Source organism: Petaurus breviceps, unplaced genomic scaffold (genome assembly GCF_028583685.1).
Source record: "Petaurus breviceps papuanus isolate PSGF00001 unplaced genomic scaffold, PetGlider_PUasm1.0 38, whole genome shotgun sequence".
Classification (NCBI taxonomy): domain Eukaryota; kingdom Metazoa; phylum Chordata; class Mammalia; order Diprotodontia; family Petauridae; genus Petaurus; species Petaurus breviceps.
In genome coordinates, this window is record NW_027186304.1 from 18,908,817 (window position 1) to 18,933,493 (window position 24,677).

At 35.2% G+C, this 24,677-nt stretch overlaps 1 protein-coding gene across 1 annotated transcript in view; it reads right to left on the reverse strand.

Moving 5' to 3' along the window:
• Positions 1-546: 546 nt before the first annotated feature.
• CEP192 (centrosomal protein 192) overlaps positions 547-24,677 on the reverse strand; it is a 170,615-nt gene continuing 146,484 nt past the window's right edge. The window contains exons 46-53 of the mRNA XM_069099474.1: positions 21,026-21,218; positions 16,129-16,208; positions 15,571-15,666; positions 11,853-11,972; positions 10,975-11,090; positions 8,244-8,370; positions 7,621-7,679; positions 547-936 (exon numbers count right to left, since the gene is read on the reverse strand). Of these exons, the coding sequence (XP_068955575.1) occupies positions 798-936; positions 7,621-7,679; positions 8,244-8,370; positions 10,975-11,090; positions 11,853-11,972; positions 15,571-15,666; positions 16,129-16,208; positions 21,026-21,218 (930 nt within the window). The 3' untranslated portion in view covers positions 547-797. The remainder of the gene's footprint in view (positions 937-7,620; positions 7,680-8,243; positions 8,371-10,974; positions 11,091-11,852; positions 11,973-15,570; positions 15,667-16,128; positions 16,209-21,025; positions 21,219-24,677) is intronic.

Consider the following 24,677-nt stretch of genomic DNA (forward strand, 5'->3'; position numbering starts at 1 on the left):
GGGCTACCCTTAAAGGCGTTGTTCCACTGGCGGGGAGCTTGCAGCTATGGTGCAACAGAAAAAGTACTTGATTTGAAATCAAGCGACCTGGGTTTGAAACTCAACTCTGCCACTTAATACGTGTATGAACCTTGGGCCAGTCACTTTAGGTTTATTTTTTCATCTTTTTTTGACTTCCATACTGATATAACCTTCTATTTCCCACTGCATGGAGGAGATTAAACACTTCAAAAATGAGACATCTAGTATTGAAGCAGCATTGTGGTGACAGTTTTGACAGTAGACGAGTACTTTCCTTCTTTGATCACAGTTACTAGTTACTACTTTTGACAATAACAGCAACAAAGATCTCTGAACCCCAGTGAATATTGCTCGAGGTTTTGTTTTTTGTTTTCTTACAGTATTCTGTGCATGTTACAGTGGAAATAACATTGATTGATAAGTCATATATTCTAGGTCTGAGTAACAAGTTTTAGCTACGTGACTTCAAGAAGTAAGCGGAATACACAGCAACAAGTTCAATAGAAAACTGTTTAGTTCTGAATATAGTGCATTAAAATAAATACATCTTTATTAACAAGTCATAATCAATGTAAAAATAGAACATTTTCCTTCTTTGTAAAAACATGTGCAATAATGTAAGAGAAACATGATATTTCAGTAGTCTTCAATATTAGGGCTAAAACAAAATTGTTTAACACAACTCACTTTATAATACAAAACATTTACAAAAGCATTATTTTGGCATAGCAAAAAGAGTGATTATAATAATTTATTTTACACAAACTGCTTTCCAGTTAAAGTTTTTCAAGAGCTTCACCAACCAGTCGAATACCAACACTTTTGCCTTCATCTGTTTGAACCACTAAGAGACCTTCAAATTTTCCTGCTGACTTTGGTTTGAATTGGACTGGCATGTTGATATAATGCTGAGCTCTGTATCAGAGAAAAGGAAATGTTAGCTGCATAACTGTAATAGTATGAACCATCCACTAGAATTTTCAAAATACCTTAAGGTTTAAAGAGTACATACTTTCCTTATTTCATACCTCACTGTCATGGTTTCAATGGTATCTTTTTTCAATGGTATCTTTTGATAATTTGCAAATATTGCTGAATAATCAAGCAAATAACTGAAATACTAAGAAAGTATACGGACTGTAGGGTAAGAAACTAGAAAAAAAGACATTTATTTCTAGCGTGAATGAAGTACTGATGTTCTGGGCTTCTGAATCAGTTAGGAAAATGGATTTGCCTGCTGGCACATACGGATACATCTTTTATCTTTTAAAGCAAGTAACAACCTGTCAGAAGTCAGTCTTAAAAGAGATTATCCTCAAATGACCTCTTGATAACTTGAACTTAACAAAGTTGCAGCATCCTATGAAAGTAAAAAGATGAATGAACTAAGAATCAGAAGACTGTCTTATTCCTACCTTTGATACCAACTAGTTTGTGTAACCTTGGGCAAAATGCATGACTTCTTTGTGATCCAATTTACTTAACTGTAAAATGATAGCTCTAAGGCACTTTCGGCTCTAAGTTCTTATGAGTTTATTAATTTATCTAAATGCTTTTTAAACCCAAAATTTCAGACTATGTATCATCTTGATGAAATTATTTCTAGACATGTACAATTATATTAGAAACCATGTAACATTCATAAAAATATAAGGCACAATTACCCCTGCATAAAATAATGCTCCAATAAGGCCTTACCCTATGTATCTGTAGTTTAGAACTGACTTTGGATTTTCAAAGGAAAGCTCTGTTTTGTTGTTTTATTACTTACTTCACAGACTTTAACTATGTCCTCTTTGCCTCAAACTTTCCTAACTGAAGTTCTCATTTTAGTCTATGCTCAGAGACAGACAATTGAATTTGTTGAACTGATTCAATTCTCTTTCTCTATTGTTCAAGTCTAGGTACCAGAAGCATAACAAAAAAACGAAAAAGTCCCTGCACTCATGAAACTTATACTCAACTAGCTTCTCTTCTCTGGACTAAATCACAAATGTGAAAAATTCTACTAGGATTTTTCTTACAAGAATAATGTACTGTTATATTTCTAAAACTCATTCGAAATATTTAGTATTTTAATGGCCTTAAAAAAACTCCCAGGAGCTTTCAAAAAATAGTTTACACGGACTTCAAAGGTCTGTATGTGGTCATCTCACTGACAGCTCTGCTTATATTTCATTTACTTTTCCATTAAGTGTGTACTTAATTAACAAAATATCTACTTCCCTCTTCTCCCTCCCCCCTTAACTCTCACCTAATCTGTTGTCAAGTCTTGTCAATTTTACCTTTGTAACATCTCTCATGTACACCCTCCTCTCTCTTCTGCTACTGTCAACACCTTGGTGTGCTAGACTTCCTTACCTCATGCCTGACCAGTGAAAAAGCCTCCTGATTTCCTTCAAGTTCCAGCTAAAATCCCACTTTTTACAGGAAGTCTTGTTTTCCTTAATGTTAATACCTTCCTTCTGTTGATCATCTCCACTTTACCCTGCCACTTATCTTGTTTGAACACAACTGTTAGCATGTTGTCTCCCCCTATCTTTTAAAGCCTTTCTTTGTAATTCTAGAGCTTAGCATAGTGCCTGGCACGTAACACAGTAGCTTAATAAATGTCTGAAAATAAATGGAATATCAAAGGTGATTTTGCCACTTTTCTATGAGTTCAGTATTTCACTATCCATAAGATCTGGTGTAATTTGAAGGACTGGGGATTAGATTCAAGCACTAAAATAATTCATTTATTAAATGCTAAAAATAATGAAGCTCTTACCAATTCCTAGGGTATCTAACTACAAATACTGTTCTATCCATCAAGTATTCAAACTTTACTATCCAAGTCAGTTCCTATTCTTTCCTAGACTAAATATTCCCCCCAGAACCACAATAATGTTAGCACCGTCAAAGAGAAATACAACTCTAACAGTACAAAATTTTGTAAAAGAAAGGGTTTTTTTGAAGCCTAAAAAACTCCTTGCTATTCCAGATACAATTGAAGAAACAAATAAAAACTGGAGTAATGCTTTAAGTTTAGAATTTTGAAAAATCTTAAGAATACATTCTAGAAAGAAACTATAAAGCATAATACTGATACAAAGTCTTTGCATGCAAATTTTCTATCAGAATAATAAACAACTTAAAAGTATTATATTATGCTATCAACATGAACTGAATTTAACCATATACTCACATAAACCAGAGATAAAGGGAAAAATAAAGTGTACTGAACTCCAGTAGAAGAGAGAGTTTAAAACCTCTTAACCACTAATGACTAATTTCACAGCAAATATACGAGCAGGAAATGCATCAAGAGACCTAAAAAGCAATTGTTAGAAGTGTACTCTAAACAAGGGCTTTACAGCTTTCTCTCACTACATGCAGCCATCCCATTTACATTCAAACAGTTTCTAAAAACCTACAAATCACAAAATGCATTACTTTTCACTCTTCTAAAAAAAACTGTTTCATTAAAAAAAATGTTTGCATATCTTAGGCTGGAATGATTACCACAAAAACAACAGTAATAGATAGGAAATATTTAAAGTCACAACTATCACAAGGAACAAACGTTTCATCTGATGACTTTTTTTTATTCCTTGCCCTGCAAATGCTACTAAGATCTATACTTTAAAAAAAAAAAAACCCTCCAAGAATAGGACATCTAATTAAGCCTTTGCAAAAAAAAAGAAAATATATATATATATATATAAATGAATTTCAACTCACAAAATGTCTTAATATTTTCAGTTACTCCCTCTTCTAAGTCTTCATTTGCTCTCACTTCCTTTTATATAGTTGTAGTAAGTTTTTATTCTATTATTCTGGTTTGGCTTTTATTATTTTGCATTATTTCACAAAAGCCTTTCTGCATATCTTTATAGTTTACAATACTGGCTATCTTAACTATTTTACTACTTCATAACATTAGCATACCAAAACCATTCCCTTATTAGTGAACAATTACCACGTTGCCAGGTATGCTGCTACATAAATTTCTGAAAAGATTAAAAAAAAAAACAACTACTTACTGTATAATCTCAATAACGTAACCATTAGCCCAAAGATACCATTTTTTGTAACTTCACTCTAAGATTGCTTTCCAAAAAATACTCTCTATAAATTTGGAATAAAAGTATAATTGTAATTGGTATAATCCCAATTGTTTTTCTTTCTTTTGCCATTTTGAAAAGTATGAAGTGGTAACTCTGCATTGTCTGAAATTAAATTTCTGATTATTAGTGAGGTTTAGTATTTTTTTTTATGTAAGTTACCATTTGTGCTTCCTCATTTGAAAACTATCTGTTCATATTTAACAAGGTAGGAACAAAATTGCCCTCCATGGCAGTGACGTTTCTTCAGCTCTGCTCTGAGTATTTTAGAATGTTTAACTGATGCTCTTTCCTTTCTTTTTTGCATCACTATCACTCCCCACTACCTCCCAATGGAAGTCCTCTTATGAATCACAGGATTTAGAATGGGGATGGACCTTAAAGTTCATATAGTTCAACCCCTTCATTTCACATAAGAGAAAACAGGTCCAGAATGGTTAAGCCACTTGACCATAACGAGTAAGTGGCAGATCCCAGATCTGAATGCAGGTCCCCTAACTAAATGGAGTGCTCCTTCCCCTACATAACAATATGGTAAGTGATGATTTGATTCTTTTTTTAAAGGAAAAAGCTTAGCACAAAAAGAATGAAATTAAAAGAGAACAATTCAAATTAACGTGCTTCAGCTGTTTCCTCTTCCTTGGTTTTCTTTATAAATGACATGGCACTTAGGAATATTCAAGCATTCTTTTGGCACCTATCTTATACATGCTGCCATGCCTCTAAAGTGTAGTTCGCTTAAAAGTAGGATTTCATGAGATCCCTATTATATGGTGTGTAAAAGTTCAAATTTCTGTGCTTGGCATTTAAGACATTACAAAATATGGTGCTGCTCTAAAATCCCAGTCTTTTTGTACACTACTCTCCCCTCCACGTACATACAATCTTGAAACCTGGTAAATATTCCCACTGAGCTCTTAACACATTTTTCTTCAACTGTCTTCCACATGACTGTGGTTGTATTATGATCCATGGCACATATGACTGAAAATGTCAAATACCACCCAGTGGTTCAATAAATCTGAATTTTGATATTTGTAATGAATGGTAGAAACTATAAATTTAATTTGATCAATAGGGAAATTATATTTTTAGAATGTTAATCAAAATAAAATGTTTCAACTGTTTAAACCATTGCCATTTCTTCCAAATATTTAAAAAGATCCAGAAACCCTCCTAATACTCAATGCTTCTTTGTATAGAATATTTTAAATCACTGAAGCTAAAATCAATTTCTTCTCTAACCAAATTATAACAGAGAAACTGGCAATAAAGTCATTAGCTTTTTTATTTGTCATTATTAAAAAATAAAACTGACCAAGAATTTATGCAGGTCAAGCTTCTCAATAACAGTTTGGCTATACAGATCATAGAAGTTAGCTTTCTGTGTTTTGCACATAAGTTTTGCCTACTCAAATATAAGCTAAAAAAAATCAACACAATTAAACAATTAAAACTGACAGAGTGATTTGGGGGAGGGGTGTGTTGGGGAACTAACTCTGCAACTTATCATCTTAAGAGACTTGCCTAGAATGTAGAGAGGGTGTTGCTTAGGGTCTCTCAGTGTCTGAGGCAGAACATGAAATCACCCCTTTTCTATTCCAAGAAAATTGCTAACATGCTATCCTATCTCTCCTTGATGCTTCTGCTAAATTTGATTGTAGACAATTGCAATAGTTCGTATATATTTATGCTACTGCTGTATGTACTGCTTCAAAAAGAAGTATTTTTTGGAGCCCTTTCTGGTCAGAATCTCTATCAGTGGTAGATATTTAAATTAATCACCAGAGTATAAAATTTAAAGTAAATTAATATTCAACTACAAAAATCTCCTCAAAATCTACAAGAATAATAAGATGGTAGTTATCAATACTATCTGGTACTGGCTAAGAAACAGAAAGATGGATCAGAGGAACAGAAAAGACATACAACACAGAGTCACAAATTCTAGGAGCCTTGTGTTTGACAAAATAAAGAACTCTTGGGAAAACTGGAAAGCAGTTTGACAGAAATGAGGTATATGTCATTGTCTTAAGACCATTGACCAAGAGAAGATGGACACATGACCTAGACATAAAGGGAGGCATAAGAAAAGGAGAAGATCATGCAGCACATTCCCTGTCAGCCTTATGGGCAGGAAAAGAATCTATGAATAAACAAGAGATACAGAGCATTGCAAGATGTGGAATATAATTTTGATTACATTAAATTAAAAACTTTTTGTACACATAAAAGCAATGTTGCCCAGGTGAGAAGGAAAACAAAAATTGGGAAAAAACTGTATAGAAAATTTCTCAGATAAACGTCTCATATCTCAAATATATACAGAACACTGTCAAATTTATAAGAATATGTGTCATTCTCCAATTGATAAATGGTCAAACAACATGAACAGGCATTTTTACTGATGAAGAAATAAAAAATATATAGCACCAGCCCTGGAGTCAGGAGAACCTGAGTTAAAATATGGCCTCAGACACTTAACACTTACTAGCTGTGTGAGCCTGGACAAGTCACTTAACCCTAACTGCCCTGCCTTTCCCCTTCCCACCAAAAAAGAAATAAAAACTATGTAGTCATACAAAAAATGCTCTAAATTACTATTGATTAAAAAAATGCAAATAAAACAACTGAGATATTTCACAGCTATTAAGATTGGCTAAAATGATAAAAGGGGAAAATGACAAATGTTGGAAGATGTGGAAAAATTAGGACATTAATATATAGTTGGTGGAACTATGAACTGATTTAACCATTGTGGAGAACAATCTGGAATTATACCCAAAGAGTTATAAAACTGTATACCCTTCGACCTAGCAATATCACTATTAGGTCTATTTCCCAAGGTGATAAGGGAAAAAGGAAAAGAAAGTATATGTTCTAAAATATTTATGGCAGCTCTCTTTGTGGTGGCAAAGAACTGGAAATTGAAAGGATGTCCATCAACTGGGGAATGGCTAAACAAGCTATGGTATATGATTGTGATGGAAAACTACTGTGCTGTAAGAAATGACAAGCTCATTTTACATGTAATTGGGAAATAAGATATACAGGCACTGGGGCATAGAGATCCACCATGCCCTACTGGAAAAGTCGACTTTATGCTCATATTAACAATCTAAAGCAATTTATGATGCCCTGAAGGCTATTTACAGGCTGAAGACCTATGGGATATCTCAACTACTCAGTGCTGATGGAGCCACATTGATTAGTGATAAGGACATGATCCTAGATAGAAGGGCTGAACATTTCCAGTGTTCTTAGTAGACCACCAATCAATGCTGAAGCCACTGACCTTTTACCTCAGGTTGATATAGGATGAGGTAACAGTTTGTATAAATAACACACCAAGCAGATTCTGAGGTTGAAAAGATGAGGAGATAGTGACAGACAAAACTACAAAACCTTACAGTAGTATCCAGAACTACTAGAACCATACAAATATTCACATAAAAAAGTTCTGAATTAAAATTTTTGTTTATATTTAACTCACCTCAAAGAGTATTTTGAATGCTTGACATAGAAAGGCTCTCTGGGACTTAAAAACTTCAGCTGGAATTTAATATGAAACACTTTTAAAAACAGCAAGCAAACTATTTAATAGATACCTTACCATATTTTAAATAACCTATGCATTTCATAAACTAAAATTTTATTTTAGTAAGACTTAGATAAAATCCCATAGAATAAAGGCTTTGTCAGGTAGAACTAGCACTGAAGACTTTGTTTTGTTTTGTTTTAAATCCTATGAACCAAAGTTATACATGAATTTACTCTAATTTAGATGATGAATTATGTTATTGAGAAAAACAGCAATTGGCAATAAAACTAATTAAGGAAAAAAAGATAAAAAGAAAACAAAATAAAACCCAATAAATATATTCAATTACTTTCAATTTTCAAATAAAATACCAGTCTTTCTGTGGATATTTAAAATTTCTTCAAGTGAAGAAATTTCTTAAAAACACAATTTTTTGGCCTTAAGTTTAAAGCTCCAAAACTTAAATACCTTTCATTTACTTATATAGCTTTATGGATATATAAAATAATAAAAACAATGAAATATTCTTTTATATATTTAGGTTTACAAAATTCACAATTAGATGTCAAACTTACCATGTGAGTAGAGAAAGAATTATTCCGTAAATTGACTTTTATAGTTTTTGTTTCTCCAACTCTAGCTGGAAGAAATATGTATACATCTTGTGGAGCATTAATGCCTCGCTGAGTCAAGTCAACATGCCTGGTTTAGAAAATGGGGATTAAGTTACCTACTTAAAATTCATAGAGATTTAAATCCAAATTTATACATATAAAAAGTTAATTTTAATCATTTTCTTTATAAGAAGCTTAAAGGGGCTTGGAACAGGTGTGGTAAGCTTTAGCAAATGACACTTAAATTGAAATAAGTGCTAACAAGTTTCACTAACTTTCCCCTATCACGTGTGCCCTTTGAACAATTACTGTATGATTTCTAAGGTTGTCCTTTCCATTTGAAGATGTTCTCTGCCCCTTTATAAGTCTAAGGGTATTTGAAGACCTTCCCTCCTTCGAAGATTTTCCCTGCCCCGTAACAGGCTAAATGTAATCACATGGAGCCTGTGATAGAAGGAGTTTGCTGAAGGATAGAGCAGAATCCACAGGAAGCTGGGAGTCAGAGCAGTTAGAGCTGGAGGGAGGAGAGGATGCACCCAGGGAGACAGCTAGGCTTGTGAGTAAATGTTTATTTATGGGAAGGCTAAAGGATGCTGTGGCTTCGTGCTGTGCTATGGTGTATTAACTTCTTTGCTACTATGATGGATTTGACTTTCTGGTGTTGGGATCTGGTTTTCTGGTGTCTGAATACATTTTTTGCTTCTGTCTTCTATATGGAGAGTGTTATATTTTGTGATTAAGAACTATGCCGGCATATTAACAGTCGCTGTCAGTGCTGTGAATATTGCATTGGCACTACAGTTACCTACTTAAAATTAATAGAAATCTAAATCCAAATTATACCTTTAAGAAGTTAATTTTAATAATTTCCTTTATAAGAAATTAAAAATGGCTTGGAAAAGGCGTGCTAAACTTTAGCAAATGACACTTAAACTGAAATAAGTACTAACAAGGTTCATTAATTTTCCTCTATCATGTGTGTCCTTTCAAACAATTCCTGTATGACTACTAAAGTTGTCCTTTCCACAGAGAGTGCCTCTGAGATTATCTTCAATTTATCCTGTATATATCATATTTATATTCGTTTGTATGTTGTGTCTCTCATTATACCATGAGTTCCTTGAAAGCAGAAAACTGTTGTTTGCCTCTGTATTCTTAGTGTGTAACACAGTGCCTAGAACATAGTAGGTACTTATTAAATGCTCATCATGTAATCAAGAAGAGGACTATGGGCTTCATAAGGCTGCCAAACACAAGAAGTGTTAAAAATCCTTGGAGTAGAGGATAATGTAGAGCTCAAATGGTTCAACCTTAACACTGCCACTGGGAAGGGAGGAAAGCAGATTCAGTGAAGGGAAGGAATGGAGGTCAAAATGTGGATGAAGAACATGGTTGAAGACATAGAAACATGGGGAATTATGGAATGATAAAAGATTATGACTGGATAATTTGGTTCCCTTTTCATGTCCATTTCATTGACATGACTATAGTTGCTTGTATATACTGTTTTCCTGGATCTGTTTACTCCACACTGTTTTCAGCTTATTTAACCTTCCCATGTTTCTCTGAATCATTTACATACACTATTTCTTATCTACCTATTTTCCATTTTTCAGAGTTGACAGCTTAACTAGATCATGCTCATGTTACTGTAATTGTGTGTTTTCTTGTCATCTTTATTCTTTCATCCCATGTGCTATGGATTTTGACCTTTGCTTTAATGATCATCAAATTGCTTGGTGAGGTAGGTGAGTGCTTCTTCAGGAGCCAGTATTTTCACATTTGTTAAAATGAGTCAGCTTCATTTACTATGACTTTGTTTGATTATCACCATTTCTATAACTTTCCTACCTGTTTCTTCAAATAAATTAATGGTAAGGGGCAGCTACATGGCACAGTGAATAGAGCACTGGCCCTGGAGTCAGAAGAACCTAAGTTCAAATCCGACCTCAGACACAACACAAAAACTAGCTGTGTGAGCTTGGGCAAGTCACTTAAGCCCAAGTGCCCTACTTTCCCCCCCTCCAAACAGGAAGGAAGGAAGGAATAAAGAAATAATAGACATGCATAGTGTTTCTGAATAGTTAGTAAGTCTTTAGTCTGTCATATTTGTATTAAAACCACTGAGTATCAATGTCTATGTTGACAAAATCTTCCAAATCATTCAAGTTCTTTACAGATTTTCTTTACTTCTTTATCCTCTACAACAAATAATGGCATACAGTTGCAACTGTTTTCAAGGTTGTCTGCTTATATTCAGTAACAAAAAAGAAGTGAATATTGTACTAGATTCGGCAACTGATTAATAAATCAGTCATTCCTTAGTAATAAATCATATCTTAAATCTCACCATGCACTAATGTATCATACTTTATCTTTACACTAAGTGTCAAATTTACTACAAGACAGTGAGTTGGACATCAGGTCTGCGACCATATCTCATACTTCTTTGCACTTCACAGTGCTAAACATAGTACCTTTCGCTAATAAGTCATTTTAAGTATTTTGGCAAATGATAATAAAGAACATTTTTTCCATTTGTCAACAGTGCTTTGAACATTATACCTAAGGCTGGTTGACATGAACTTGCTTAAGAAAATGTGTCATCATTAAACTTGTGTACATCAAATTAGTGTCTCCTATGAACATATGTTTTTGAAAATTTATAAGCATGTCACAAACAAATACATACTGAGATGTAGGGACAGAAGCCTCAGAGCCAGCGCGTCTTCTGGGCCTAGCTAGATTATCTGTTTTTACAAGAGCATTTGTGGGAATTCTTTCAGATCCATTTCCTGGACTGATACACTGTTAAAAAGGAAGATATAAAAAGAAAAAAAAATTCTTGGTCATATAAGAGCAATGGACCTGTTAGGCAGCTATTTCTTACTACTACTTTACAGTTTATAAAACATTTTCATAAAGACTTTCTAAATTTGATCTCACAGCAACACCAAGATCCTTAAGATAGTTATTATCCACATTTTACTAATAAAGAATCTGAGGCTCTGGTAGGTTAAACAAACTCATCCAAAATTGCACAAATTTTGGACAAATTACAAGTGGTAGCGATCACAAAAAGAGCCCAAGTTTCCAGATGCCTTATCTACCTTTCTTAAAACTTCTAGATCAAAACTTTGAAAAAGAAGAAAAAGATGTAAAATCTCTCCAACGCAAAACACTTATGGTACTAATGGATTTATCATTTAACATGGTTAATACCTTAAAATAATTAAGTCACTAATTATCTTCCAATTTTATGAGTTTTATTCATCTTAATAATACATCTAATCCATCTACTATACATATGCACACATACATACATAATATATATATGAGACACACGACAATTTCCATCAGTAGATATAGCTAATATGAACAGCAGTTAAGAAAACTGCCTAAAAGGAAAGTAATCCTTTCCCAAGGAACACAAGATTAACTTTCATTAATAGCACCTAAAAGCGTAATGTTCATTTTTCAAAGTTACTTTAATTATAGGAATTAAGTTATAATATGTGACACAAAGTAAACATTTCATAAATGTTTTTTTCTTTCATTCATAAAACTCACTAGTCCAGATAGCTGAAATCGCAGTGTATGTTTCATGTGAGGTGCTGCACTGGGATAACACTCAACATCCCAAAACTGAGCATAATTCCCTCTGTCTCTTGGTAAAAAAGTAATGGCAACCTATAAAACAAACATTTTATCTACTGTTATTACTAAAACATTGGTAATTATCTTTCTCTGTTAGGTTACCAATAAGAAGCCTTCGTATGAATGCACGGAGTTGGTCATATTTGTCACTTCTTAGGAAAAAAAGCTTGTTCAATTCTATTTCAAGAGGATAATTCAATTCTGTGTTCCAAAATACTTTATATAAATCAACACCTCCAAAAGTACATTGTTGGGGTGGGTTAGGGGTGGCTCTCAAATTGCACTACAGCTGATGCGTAGGAGAGCTAAATGAAGAAGCAGGCTGGAGAAGGTTCAGTAGATTAAACCACAGAAATATAATCAAGAGTTGTGGCTATATTAATTTTATTGTTCTATTTATGCAACCCTCTACTGGTCAAAAGACAGAACCAAAATTTAGGATATACATACAAGGGAAAAGATTTTAAGTATGTATACAGCATTAACTATCTTTGAAACCTCACAATATTTGTAATGAATTTTGTTACTGACATGACTACACTGTCAATAAAGGTGCTAACAGTTTTTAGAACACCTTATCTGTCTATATTTTTAATATGTGATTCCTGGCAAATGACCAATCACAGTACTGTAGGAATTGAACTACATCCATACTGACATTTATTACATACATTAAACCAGATCATGTAAAGACATGGCAACTTAACAGAAGGGTAGCCGATAGGTTCTCCCTGAAAAGGCAAATATAAGAGCTAGTAGAATCTTTTTCATCATATACCCCAAAGTTACAAGAAACAATTGGACGGAATATTTGGTCATTTCACTTTACTGAACTGACTATAAGCAAAACACTCATTCTGAAGGATATAGTAGCTAAGTTTTATAAAAGCTCACAAAAATCTTCCAAAATCAACATACATTTAAATATTCAGTAAAAACAATGTGAAAGTAGGCATGGAAAGAAGACAATGTTGGAAAATAGTTTGGGATCAAGAACTAAAGAAAACAAAGATTTATATAGACAACTCGGAAAATTCCTATCTATGTATCATTAATTTTTCTTTCCTTTCACGAGGCACTGGAAAGTAATAAAGAAATAATACACAAAAAATAAGACTACTTATATTTTAACAGAGAAGTTGTGACTAGATGTAAACATTATAGTTACTTTAGAATCAGTAAGTCTCAATGCAGTCAAACTACTGGCTAGTTCAAGTAAATGTTAAAAAAAACACTTTAAATAAGACGAATAATGAAACAACACTGAAAAGAATTATAGCAACAAAAACTTCAAGTGGGGATCCAAAAATGGATAAAAATAAAGGAAAGTGACTTCATTTCTACTTCCTAGAGAAGATGAACCAATATATAATAATCACCATAAAGAGCTACAACAAAACCCAGAAATCACATTTACCAGCACAATCTAGAATCTAAGCTATTTAGAAAGATATGGCAGCCAGGTGCCATAAAATACAAGCACATTTGCAAAACACAACTGAGGGGGAATTGATGTAAGGTTATAGACAGTATTTCACAAAATAGTGAAAAACAGTTGGTGAAAGATATAGCCAAACCAGATTACCCAGAGAAATTGTGTACATGAAATCGTTAAGGAAATAGATGGAAGGCAGCTAGGTGGAAGTGGATAGAGCACCAGTCCTGAAGTCAGGAGGACCTGAGTTCAAATCTGGTCTCAGACATTTACTAGCTGTCTGACCCTGGGCAAGTCACTTAATTATGACTGCCTCCAAAAATAAAACTAAGAAAAGGAAATAGATGGAAAACAGGACAGATGTTTCAGTGGTTTTATAATGATTTTTGACAATAACTGTGGGAGTCCTGACATTTAGATTCCGAAACCTCTACATCTAATGTACCATTTGAAATAGAAATGGCACTGAAAATGATGAAAAAATCAGGAACAAGTCAGACCTGATCAACAACATATTGAAATTCATCCTCAAATTCACAAACTTTAAAGGCAATTGAGGAATAGCCTACTTAAGTTATGAGAGTTGTTTTTAAAAATGGAAAAGATTATTTGCTATAATTTTTTAAAAGGTAAGACATCAATCTACTTCTGAGCATATAACTAATTTCTCATCTTTGTAAAAATTACCTTGGGGATAGTCTACACACATATTAAAGCATCCTTGACAAAATTATAAGACATATGGGCTTTTTACACATAGTTTTCAACAGTCAGCCACATTTCTGTGGTCACTTAACTATCTGATAACTGCAATAAGTTTAAGACCCCAGTATGTTTTCTAATTTTAAGAAAGGATCCGAAAGCAAGTAAGACTTGATGGCTCTCTTTAAATAAGCTTTTGTCTCAAAAATCTATCACGGGATTATATAAAACTCTATTAAATATAGGACCAATATTTCAGTGTTCAGTTATTTGAAAGCTAAGTTTTGCTTTCAAATGAGTTCTTAAACAAGTTTCAAATACGTTGGTCGATGTTACAGAAGAGGTCCAGCAAAAGGATTCCCTTCTGACAGGGTTTCAAAGTGCTTCTAAATTCAGTGACGGCACACCATTTACAAGGTAACTTCTGATGAAATCTGCAATAACGTGAAAGATACTAATTTAACCATTCTACTGAAGAACATAAAACATCATACCTAGGCCACGAAAGCAGCTAGATGAATAGACTATTGAATCTGTCCATCAACATGTATATCTTAAGACAATTGCTACATATGAAAAATAAGCTGGTTCTAGAACTAAATTTTACAACACCTCATTTTTTTGTTTTGAGGAGGGAAAGCAAGGCAATTGGGGTTGTGACTTGTCCAAGGTCACACAGCTAGTAAGCATATCTAGTGTCTAGGGCTGGATTTGAGCTCAGGTCCTCCCGATTCCAGGACCAGTGCTCTATTCACTGTGCCACCTAGCTGCCAACACCTTATGTTTTAGTAAACTAATCTATTTATCAAACTAAACAAGTAAACTAAACTAACTATTATTCTAGTAGGACAATATCAGGCAAGAGTATATTTATATATATATATATATATATATCCCTATATATAGAGAATAACTCAGCACCTGCAATGACTAAACTGTTTGCATCTACCAAAAACTATGTCTAACAGAAAATATTTCTCGATAAACACTAGACAGTCATGAATCACTGAAGATCACAACATTGAAAGATATCTTACAGAACAAATAGTTATCATGGTTCCAGAGCAATGAGTATCCTCAAAGTTGTAGGGCTTCACTAAGTCTGGAGGGCAAAATAAAAATGTGCCCTTCTCTAAAGACAGAGATGATGAAACTGGCCAGTTGGCACTCCACACAGCGTGCATGGTTTTCTAGTACTTAGGCTCTTAAATGGTCCTCCATGTCACTATTCTTTTGTTAAATACAGAACATAAACTTCTCTAAGGTAAGGGCCACCTTGCTTTTGTATTTCTATCACTAGTCCAGCAGTTAGGACACAGTAGTTGCTTAATAAATATTAACTGACTGTTGATTGAGAATTGGTCAGGGTTAGGTGGTATGACTTATGATTGTGGAGAAAATGTTCATCTGCTTGAAGTTAACTGTCCCATACTGGGTCAAGTCTAATGAAGTTGATTTCTTTAACAGTGTTCTCAACAAAGTGATTGGCCTCACTTTTTGTTTTCCATGACCTTCTAATATACCAGAAATTCGGGAACATCTGAAAGCTGCATAAGTAGCTCTAAAGACATCTCCACTCTCATCAACATCCTATAAAAAGGAAAAATAAAAATTATAAAAATTAAATAACAAACAAGAATTCCACAATAAAAATAACATTTCACATCTGAATAGTGTTTGACTATTTTACAAAGCATGTTCACTAAGTCATTTAATTTTCACAGTCATCCTATGTGGCAGAAAAGAAATAATAATTAACAATTAAAACAAAGTTTAGTAAGTAGTGAGGCTGATTAGAATCCAAGCCTCCAGGTTCCTAGACCAATGCTCTTTCTACTAGACATCATTACTTTCTGCCAAATTTCTAAACGGGGAACCAAGAAGGGGAACCTGCTGACATCAAACGACAGAATGAAAAACGCTGGCATACTGATGTTTGAGCATGTGCTGGGATGAATTTAAAATACAGCAACAGAAAAATGGAGTTAATAAATTTTCTGACAAAAAAAGTAAGATGAAATAAATTACGTATTTTAGATTACTGTTACTGACCTTGGCATAAGGTGGAGCAAAAGATGATAAATTCCACTTTACTTCTTCATCACCATGATTTTCGAGTTCTAGATTATTTTCTAGATGGAAAACACAAATTCTTAAGTCAAACCCAACTCAAGTAAGTTACTTAGATAAGGTAAATAGGATGAACAGATTTTAAGTCACATCTCATTTCTGACTTCCTCTAAATTGTTAACAACCTTCCCCCTCACAAAGGACTCTTATTTTCCAGTTGTCTGTATTATTTATCCGACGATACTGTGTTTAATAACTGTGATGATGGGTCATCTCCCAAAGAAACTATGACTCCTCTCTCATCTAAACTTTTTATCTCTCTCTAATATCTAGTATCTAGGTCCTCTACACACAGTAGGTACTTAATAAAATTTGTTGGCTATATTATATCCTATTTAATCCCACAAAAGTCTTTTTTTTTAAAAAAGTAGCATTTTTTACATATGTCTATTGCAGTGACATTTGCACATATATACAGATTTTCTTGCAACATCCATCAAAAGTGTGGAGATATATAGTATTTCCTATATATGTATATGGACATGTACATTTCAATATAATAGTATAAAAGAGAATTGTAATTAAAATAGTATTATCCAATTTTAGAAGGGCAAAGAGTAGTGAACCACAAAGTAGTTTAAGGAAGAATTTATATGAGAGAGATGTTACAAAAAAATTATTTTTTTTCCAAGTCCAAATACCTGAAAGAAATTAACATCTTTGGGGTGGCTAGCTGGCACAGTGAATAGAGCACCGGCCCTGGAGTCAGGAGGACCCGAGTTCAAATCCAGCCTCAGACACTTAACACAAAAACTAGCTGTGTGACCTTGGCCAAATCACTTAACCCCAACTGCCCTCCAAAAAAGCAAAAAAAAAAAAAAAAATTTAACATCTTTGAAACTGTTAGCTCTCAAATTTTGTATAGATGAAATAAAAAAAGACTAATCTAAAAAAGTTTCGCATGGAATTTTTTAAATTAAAACAAAACAATTTTTTAAAAATGATTCTGATTCTTTAAACACTTTATAATTTTTAGGCACAATAAAATGGGATTTTGACATTCCTATTCATTACAAAGTTACCATTTCAACTCCAGGTTTAAGGAAATAAGACTTGTATAGATAGAAAAATTGTGCTGTCATTGCAATACTAGTTAAAGAATGATTACTGTGGTGCAGAGTTCTTAACCTTTTTAGTGTCATGGAGCCCTTTGGTAGCCCGGTAAAGCCTAAGGACCCTTTTTCAGAATCATGTTTTAAAATGCATAAGATAAAATTTAGAAAATATAAAAAGGAAATAAATTATATTGAAATTGTTATATTTTTTCCCCTGAAAGTTGAGAGACATAAGCTTAAGATGCTCAGCACAGTCTAGGCCCACTTGCTGTATTTTACACGTAAGGCTCCATTTCCTACATCTATGCCTGTTATTATTTATCCTCCACACCTTGAATGAACTCTCTCCTTACAACTATGTCTTAGAATTCCTGGTTTCACTTAAGACTAAGCTCAAGCACCATCTTATACAAGAAGCCTTTCCCGATCCCAATTACTTGTCCATTCCTGCCTCAAAATTACCTTGTATTCATTTTTGTATATATTTATTAACGTATATGTTATCTCTTCCTTTATAACGTATACTTCTTGAAGGCAGGTGGTAACTTCTGTTTTTTTTCTGTACCCATAGCACAAAGGAAATGTTTAATGAAAACTAACTAATTGAGGGGCGGCTAGGTGGTGCAGTGAATAGAGCACCGGCCCTGGAATCAGGAGGACCAGAGTTCAAATCCAGCTTCAGACACTTATCACTTACTAGCCATGTGACCTTGGGCAAGTCACTTAACCCCAATTACCCATCCTTTCCCCCTCCAACAAGCAAAAAAAAAAAAAAAAACCCTTACTAATTGACTGTGAATTTCAACACACACACACACAGTAAAGATTCCTACACGTATTTAGGAATAACAACTTCAGAGTTTAAAAAATAAAGACTACCCAAAAGTATCTGAACAGACATAACAGTGACAGCACAATCAACTTTAGCATTATGGTAGAAAAGGGGGAAAAAAATCAAACAAATACATCATTTAATTACCTTTACACAGAATGTTTCAAAGAATACAACTAAATAAAGCTGTTTCTCCACAACTTTTCCCTTCCCAAAATGACTTTTTTCAACGAGTCTATATTTTTTTTCTCCCAAAACCTCTACAATTTATTTTACAATTATTAAATTACACAATGAAAGAAATTGTAATGGGAATGGGAATTTGAAGATCTTCCCTGCCCCTTAATAAGCCTAAGGGAATTTGAGGACCTTCCCTGATCTGAAAATATCCTCTGCCCCCTAATAGGCTGAATATAGTATCATGAAGCCTGTGGTGGCAGGAGTTTGCTGAAAGGTAGAGTGTTAGCCCCAACAGGAGAATCTTGCTTTTCAGGAGCACCCTCGCTTTTTGTTGCTCTGTAATTGGGCAATGGGTCACAACGGTTGTGATGTTCTCTGACCCTGGAGAACGCTATATATACCTCTGAGGTGAGGTTTTGCTTTGGAAGGGTTGTACGATTTGGCCAGATAAGACTCTGGGGAGCCATTGAGCCCCGCAGCTTTGAAAACCCAGATGCCGGTACTTCTCTCTCTGGTAACTTAACTTATGTAGGTATGCAATGGTCAGACAACTAGAAACCCTGTTTGTTGAATTGTGTTATTTTCTCTGTCTGTATTTTTTTGTCTGCTTGTAACTTTTGTTTATATTTTCTCTGAAGTTCAGGGTACTGACTTTTCCCCCTGAACTAGGTAAATTATATGTGTGAGATTAAACTAAGTTTGTTAACCCCTTTTGAGTTGCTTTCCTTTAGAAAAGCAGAACAAAGAACCTTTACTAGCAGCCATCCTGGATATGGTAGGGTGCTTGCTGTTACAGAAGTACATTAAATTATCTTAGGTCACACAGCTACATTTCGTGCATTTAGTCTGCTTATATTTCTAACCCATCATTGGTTTGTTTATCTTAGATCTGTGACAGCTACTCTTAGGAAAAAAAAGCCAGGAGGTTATCCCAGAAGCTAGGTAGGGGTAGGGACGGCTGACAGGGAGGATTCATTAAGAGCAAAATGGTGGCCTTGAAAATTCTCCCATGTAAGCTTCATCTTCAAAGTTTTAAATGTTTAGATTTGAGACTCACAAAGCAAATGATCCCAGGACTTTTGAGTAAAGTATGAATTATGTATGATTTAATATTTAGGTGGGTGGTCCTGGTTCTGTTTGTTGTCTGATTTCACTACTCATTACATCTGTGAGAACATTTCAGCAGGGAACACGGTTCTAAGTCCAGTTATGGCCAACATACTAATGTCCTACAAACATCATCCTCGATCAATTACAACTAACTTCATAATGACAGCATGAAGCACCACCGCAACATCATTTGGCTAAAATCCCCAGATGCAGAATGCATTACGAGTGATAAGGCAAAATGCCTAAACCCCAGTAGTTAGTCTGCTTCCTGTCATTATACTGCTATGTACTGAACGTACATAACCATATATTTCTGTTAGTCTCTTGAACTAATAGATGGTGTTTCATAGCATTTAAGAAATTAAAAGTTTTCTTCAGTATTTTAAGTTCACTTATAGGATGTTTAATATTTTTTACCAAGATAAACATTGCACTTCATCATCATAATAGCAAAGATTTATATATAGCTATATTATCTATATACCAGGTATTTATCTCCTTCTCTCCTCACAACTGTGGGCAAGAAATATTATGCCCATTTCACAGATGAGGAAAACTAAAGTAAAGAGACATTAAGTACTTGCCCAAGGTCATAGTTAGAAAGTGGGAAATTCAAGTCTTCCTAACTCTGGGCCCACACTCTATCCACTGAACGACCTAGCTACCTCATAGTCTTAGAGTTCTGTAAAGACCTATTTTTAGCTCTTATAATCTGAATTTCTCTGCCACAATAGATCTTTTCTCTTATAACAGTCTCACTTAATGTTTGTGTGGAATTGATGACAATAGGTAGGCTTTGTCTGTCTTTGCTAACATGAGGCTCTTGAAATATCTGTAAATGTCTTTTTTTTTTTAATTTGGAGAGGGGAAGGCAGGGCAATTGGGGTTGCCAAGGTCACACGGCTAGTAAGTGTTAAGTGTCTGAGGTCACATTTGAACTCAGGTCCTCCTGATTCTAGGGCTGGTGCTCTATTCACTGTGCCACCCAGGTGCCCCAAAATATCTGTAAATTTCCATTATTTCTGTTTTCCCTGAGCCTGTTACTACAGAGAGCTAGAAGTTATATAGTATTTTAAGGTGTAGAAAGCACTTTAATTAAATTATCTCATTTGTAACTCCATGAGGTAGGTGCTTTATCCTTATGAGGAGGAAATTGAAGCTAGGAGAGGATAAGTGACTTACCCAATGTCACACAGCTTTTTAAGTGTCTGAGGTAGGATATAAACTCAAGTCTTCTAGAATCCAAGCCAAGTGGGCAAAACTCCCCAGAGGCCAGAATCAGGTTAAAATATAATTGGGAACGTTTAACAAAATCAATTAAAACATAATAGAGCACAGATAATGTTAATTTGTGGTTTCCTAAGTCAATGTTATGCTCAAAGGATCTGTTTTAATTTGACTTTGACACCAATGCACTATAGCACCTAGTTCCTTTGACTATCAAGAAATTTGAGATTCCAAGTTTTTAAAATCCAACATTAAGAAATGACAATTTTTGAGATTGATAACTCATTCTCTCCACCTTAGTCTCATCAAAAAATCCACATACAAATAAGTACATCTGTCATTGCTTTATGCATAACAACAGAGGTAGAACATACAGCACAGAGTCTTTTAATTAAGTGATTTTAGGATTTAATACCTGAGGTTTCACCAGGTTCTGTTTCAGGAAAAGTGATGGTTTTAGTTTTTATTTCAACTTTTGTTGAGGGTGATTTTGTAAATAGGTTTGGCATATGACTCACTGGAGACTCAGATGTTAAAATCTGTTTAGAGGCCAAGCAGGTTGAAAGACCTTCCTTAGTAATATCTTCTCGAATCTGTACCTTTACAACCTTTTGAAATAAAACAAGGAAAGGAAATAAGATGGCTAAATTTGAGGGAATCAATTATAAGACAGAAAACTTATTTTGAGATAATGAATCTTCAGAAATCTCCCACAGATGCTAAATATATGAATGAGATTGGTTTTATTTTCTTTAAAGTATACCTTTTTGGGGCAGCTAGGTGATGCAGTGAATAGAGCACCGGCCCTGGAGTGAGGAGGACCTGAATTCAAATCCAGCCTCAGACACTTAACACAAATATGAGCCATGTGACCTTGGGCAAGTCACTTAACCCCAACTACCCTCTAAAAAAGCAAAAAAAATGTAATAAAGTATATCTTTTTGGTGAAAAAACACATTCAGTTCAACATGTATCAACTCTACAAGGATAAGACGGAAAAACGTGAATAGACAGTAGTTGTTTTGAAAAGGGTCTTGGGATGTTAGCGGATTGCAAGCTCAATGAGTCAAGAGTTAATATGATCCCACGCTATACTTAGGGACACAAAATAAGGTCAAGGTCTTGACTTTAGTGTGCTCCCATCCTACTTGATCTGGAGTACTGTGTTTAATTTGGGGAACCACAGACTAAGGACAACAATGAGCTAGAGTGTCCAGAGAAGGTCAACAAGAGTGGTCAAGGACCTTGAGTGCACATCCCATGAACATCAGTTTAAGGAAGCAAAAATATGAGAAAAGACTCAAAGGCACCTAATACGTCTTCAAGTATATATAGGGATACAGAGTGAAGGAGAAAATGGATTTGTTCTATTTGGTCTCAGAGAGTAGAACTAGAAGCAATGGATGAGGGGGGTGGAGCCCAGATGGCGGTGTAGAAGCTTCCCCCATAACCACCTCAAATACCTATAAGATATGACTCTAAACAAACTTTAGAGCTACAGAACCCACAAAGTGGCAGAGAGAAACAAATCTCCCACTTAAGGAAAACTGGCAGGCTGGCAGGAAAGGTCCATCACAGCAAGCTGGGAGCCAAGTCCAGCCCTGCACGAGCCCAAGGTTTTAGCCCCAGGGCAGCCCCAACCAGCAGAGACTAGAGTGAACTTCAGGAGAATAGATCACCAGCAGCTGTGGTAGTTTCCAGGAATAACAACCCATAAATGCCAAAGACAAAGTAAAAGGTCAGTGGACAACTCTGCTGGAACTGGGGGGGATGGAGGCGCCATCTGGCTTCTGCCCCTTGAGCATGAAGTGCAGCAGCCATGGAGCTACCTCCACATGGCTGTTCAGAGCTCCCGGCCTACAGATGGTCGCCGGCCCAAGCAACTATTCAGAGGGTAATCACTCTTGCTTTAACCTACTTCAATCTGGATCACTTTCTTGGGTGGTGCTCCTGGGGTGTGTAACCAGGGAGCCAGAGCGTGTGGGGGCTACAGAGACGGCACCCTCCTAATAGCTCCGGCAGCTGTGAAAACCCAGTGATTTGGGACAAAGCTCTCCCCTCTGGAAGCAGAGTTCTACTGTGGAAAAGAGTTCAAAAGTCAAGTGACTGAGTGGCAACATGAGCAACCAAAGGAAGCACAGCAAGCAGAACTTTAGACTCCTTTTCTGGGGACAAAAAGGATCAAAGTATGGAATGGGAAGAAAACATCAAAGTCAGAACTCCTGCACCAAAAGCTTCCAAGAAAAATACGAGTTGGTCACAGGCCATGGAGGAGCTCAAGAAGGATTTTAAAAATCAAAATAAGAGAGGTAGAGGAGAAACTGGTAAGAGAAATGAGAACGATGCAAGAAAATCATGAAAAGAGAGTCAACAACCATACCGAAGAAAATGACACCTTAAAAAACAGATTAACTCAAACGGCAAAAGAGGTCCAAAAAGCCAATAAGGACAAGAATGCCCTAAAAAAGCCAAATTTGCCAAATGAAAAAAAGAAATCTCAAAAGCTCATGGAAGAGAAATCATTCCTGCAGAATTAGACTGGAGCAAATGGAAGCTAGTGACTTTATGAGAAGTCAAGATACCATTAAAGAGACCCAAACAAATGAAAGAATAGAAGGCAATGAGAAATATCTCACTGGAAAAACATGGAGAAAAGATCCAGGAGAGATAATTTAAAAATTATTGGACTATCTGAAAGCCGTGACCAAAGTAAGAACCTAGAAATTATCCTCCAGGCAATTCTCAAAGAAAACTGCCCTGATGTTTTACAACCAGAGGGCAAAATAGAGGTTGAAAGAATCCACTGATCACCTCCTGAAAAAGATCCCAAAAAGAAAACTCCTAGGAATATTATAGCCAGGCTCCAGAGTTCCCAGATCAAGGAGAAAATATTGCAAGCAGCCAAGAACAAACAATTCAAATATTGTGGAAACACAATCAGGATAACACAGGATCTAGCAGCTTCTATATTAAGGGATTGAAAGGCTTGAAATATTGAAATATTCTGGAGATCAAAGGAGCTGGGATTAAAACCAAGAATCTCCTATCCAGCAAAAATGAGTATAATAGGGGGCGGGGGTGGCTAGGTGGTGCAGTGAGTAGAGCACTAGCCTTGGAGTCAGGAGGACCTGAGTTCAAATCCGGCCTCAGACACTTAATACAAAAACTAGACATGTGACCTTGGGCAAATCACTTAACCGAAATTGCCCTCCAAAAAGCAAAAATAAAATAAAATAAAAATGAGTATAATGTTTCAGGGGAAAATATGGCCATTTAATCAAATAGAGGACTTTCAAGCATTCTTTTTTTTTTTTTTTTAAAGCAATCGGGTTTAAGTAACTTGCTCAAGGTTACACGGCCAGGTGTTTCTGGATGTGATGCTAAGTGTCTGAGCCTGGACTTGATCCCCAGGTCATCCCAACACTGGAGCCGGTGCTCTTACTCGCTGTGCTACCTGGCTGCCCCTCTTTCAAGCATTCTTGATGAAAAAACCAGAGTTGAATAGAAAATCTGCCATTCAAATACAAGAAGCAAGAGAAACATGAGAAGGTAAACAGGGAAAAGAAAGCATTAAGGAACTTATCAAAGCTGAATTATTTACATGCCTACATGGAAAAACGATAATTGTAACTTACAAAACTTTTCTCAGTATGAATCTAGAGATGGGGAGAGACAGAATGGGGTAAATCATCTCATACAGAAGACGCAAAGGATAACTGTTACAATGGTAGGGAAGAACTAGAAGGCAAAAGGGAATGGGTCAACAGTACTCTCACTGAATTTGGCTTTAGGGAGGAAATGATATACACACTAAATGGGGAGGGGGGAAGGTAGTTAGAAGCACACACTTCTTAAAAGGGACAGGGACAAAGTAGAAAATAGAACAAGGGGGCAGGGCACAGGATAGGATGGAGGGGGAAATAAGTCAGTCTTTCACAATATATCCACTATGGAAATATTTTTGCATAACTACACATGTACAAGCTATAATGAGTTGCTTATCTTCCCAGTAAGGGTGGGTGACGAGGGAGGAAGGGAAAGAATCTAGAATTCAAAGTTTTAAAATC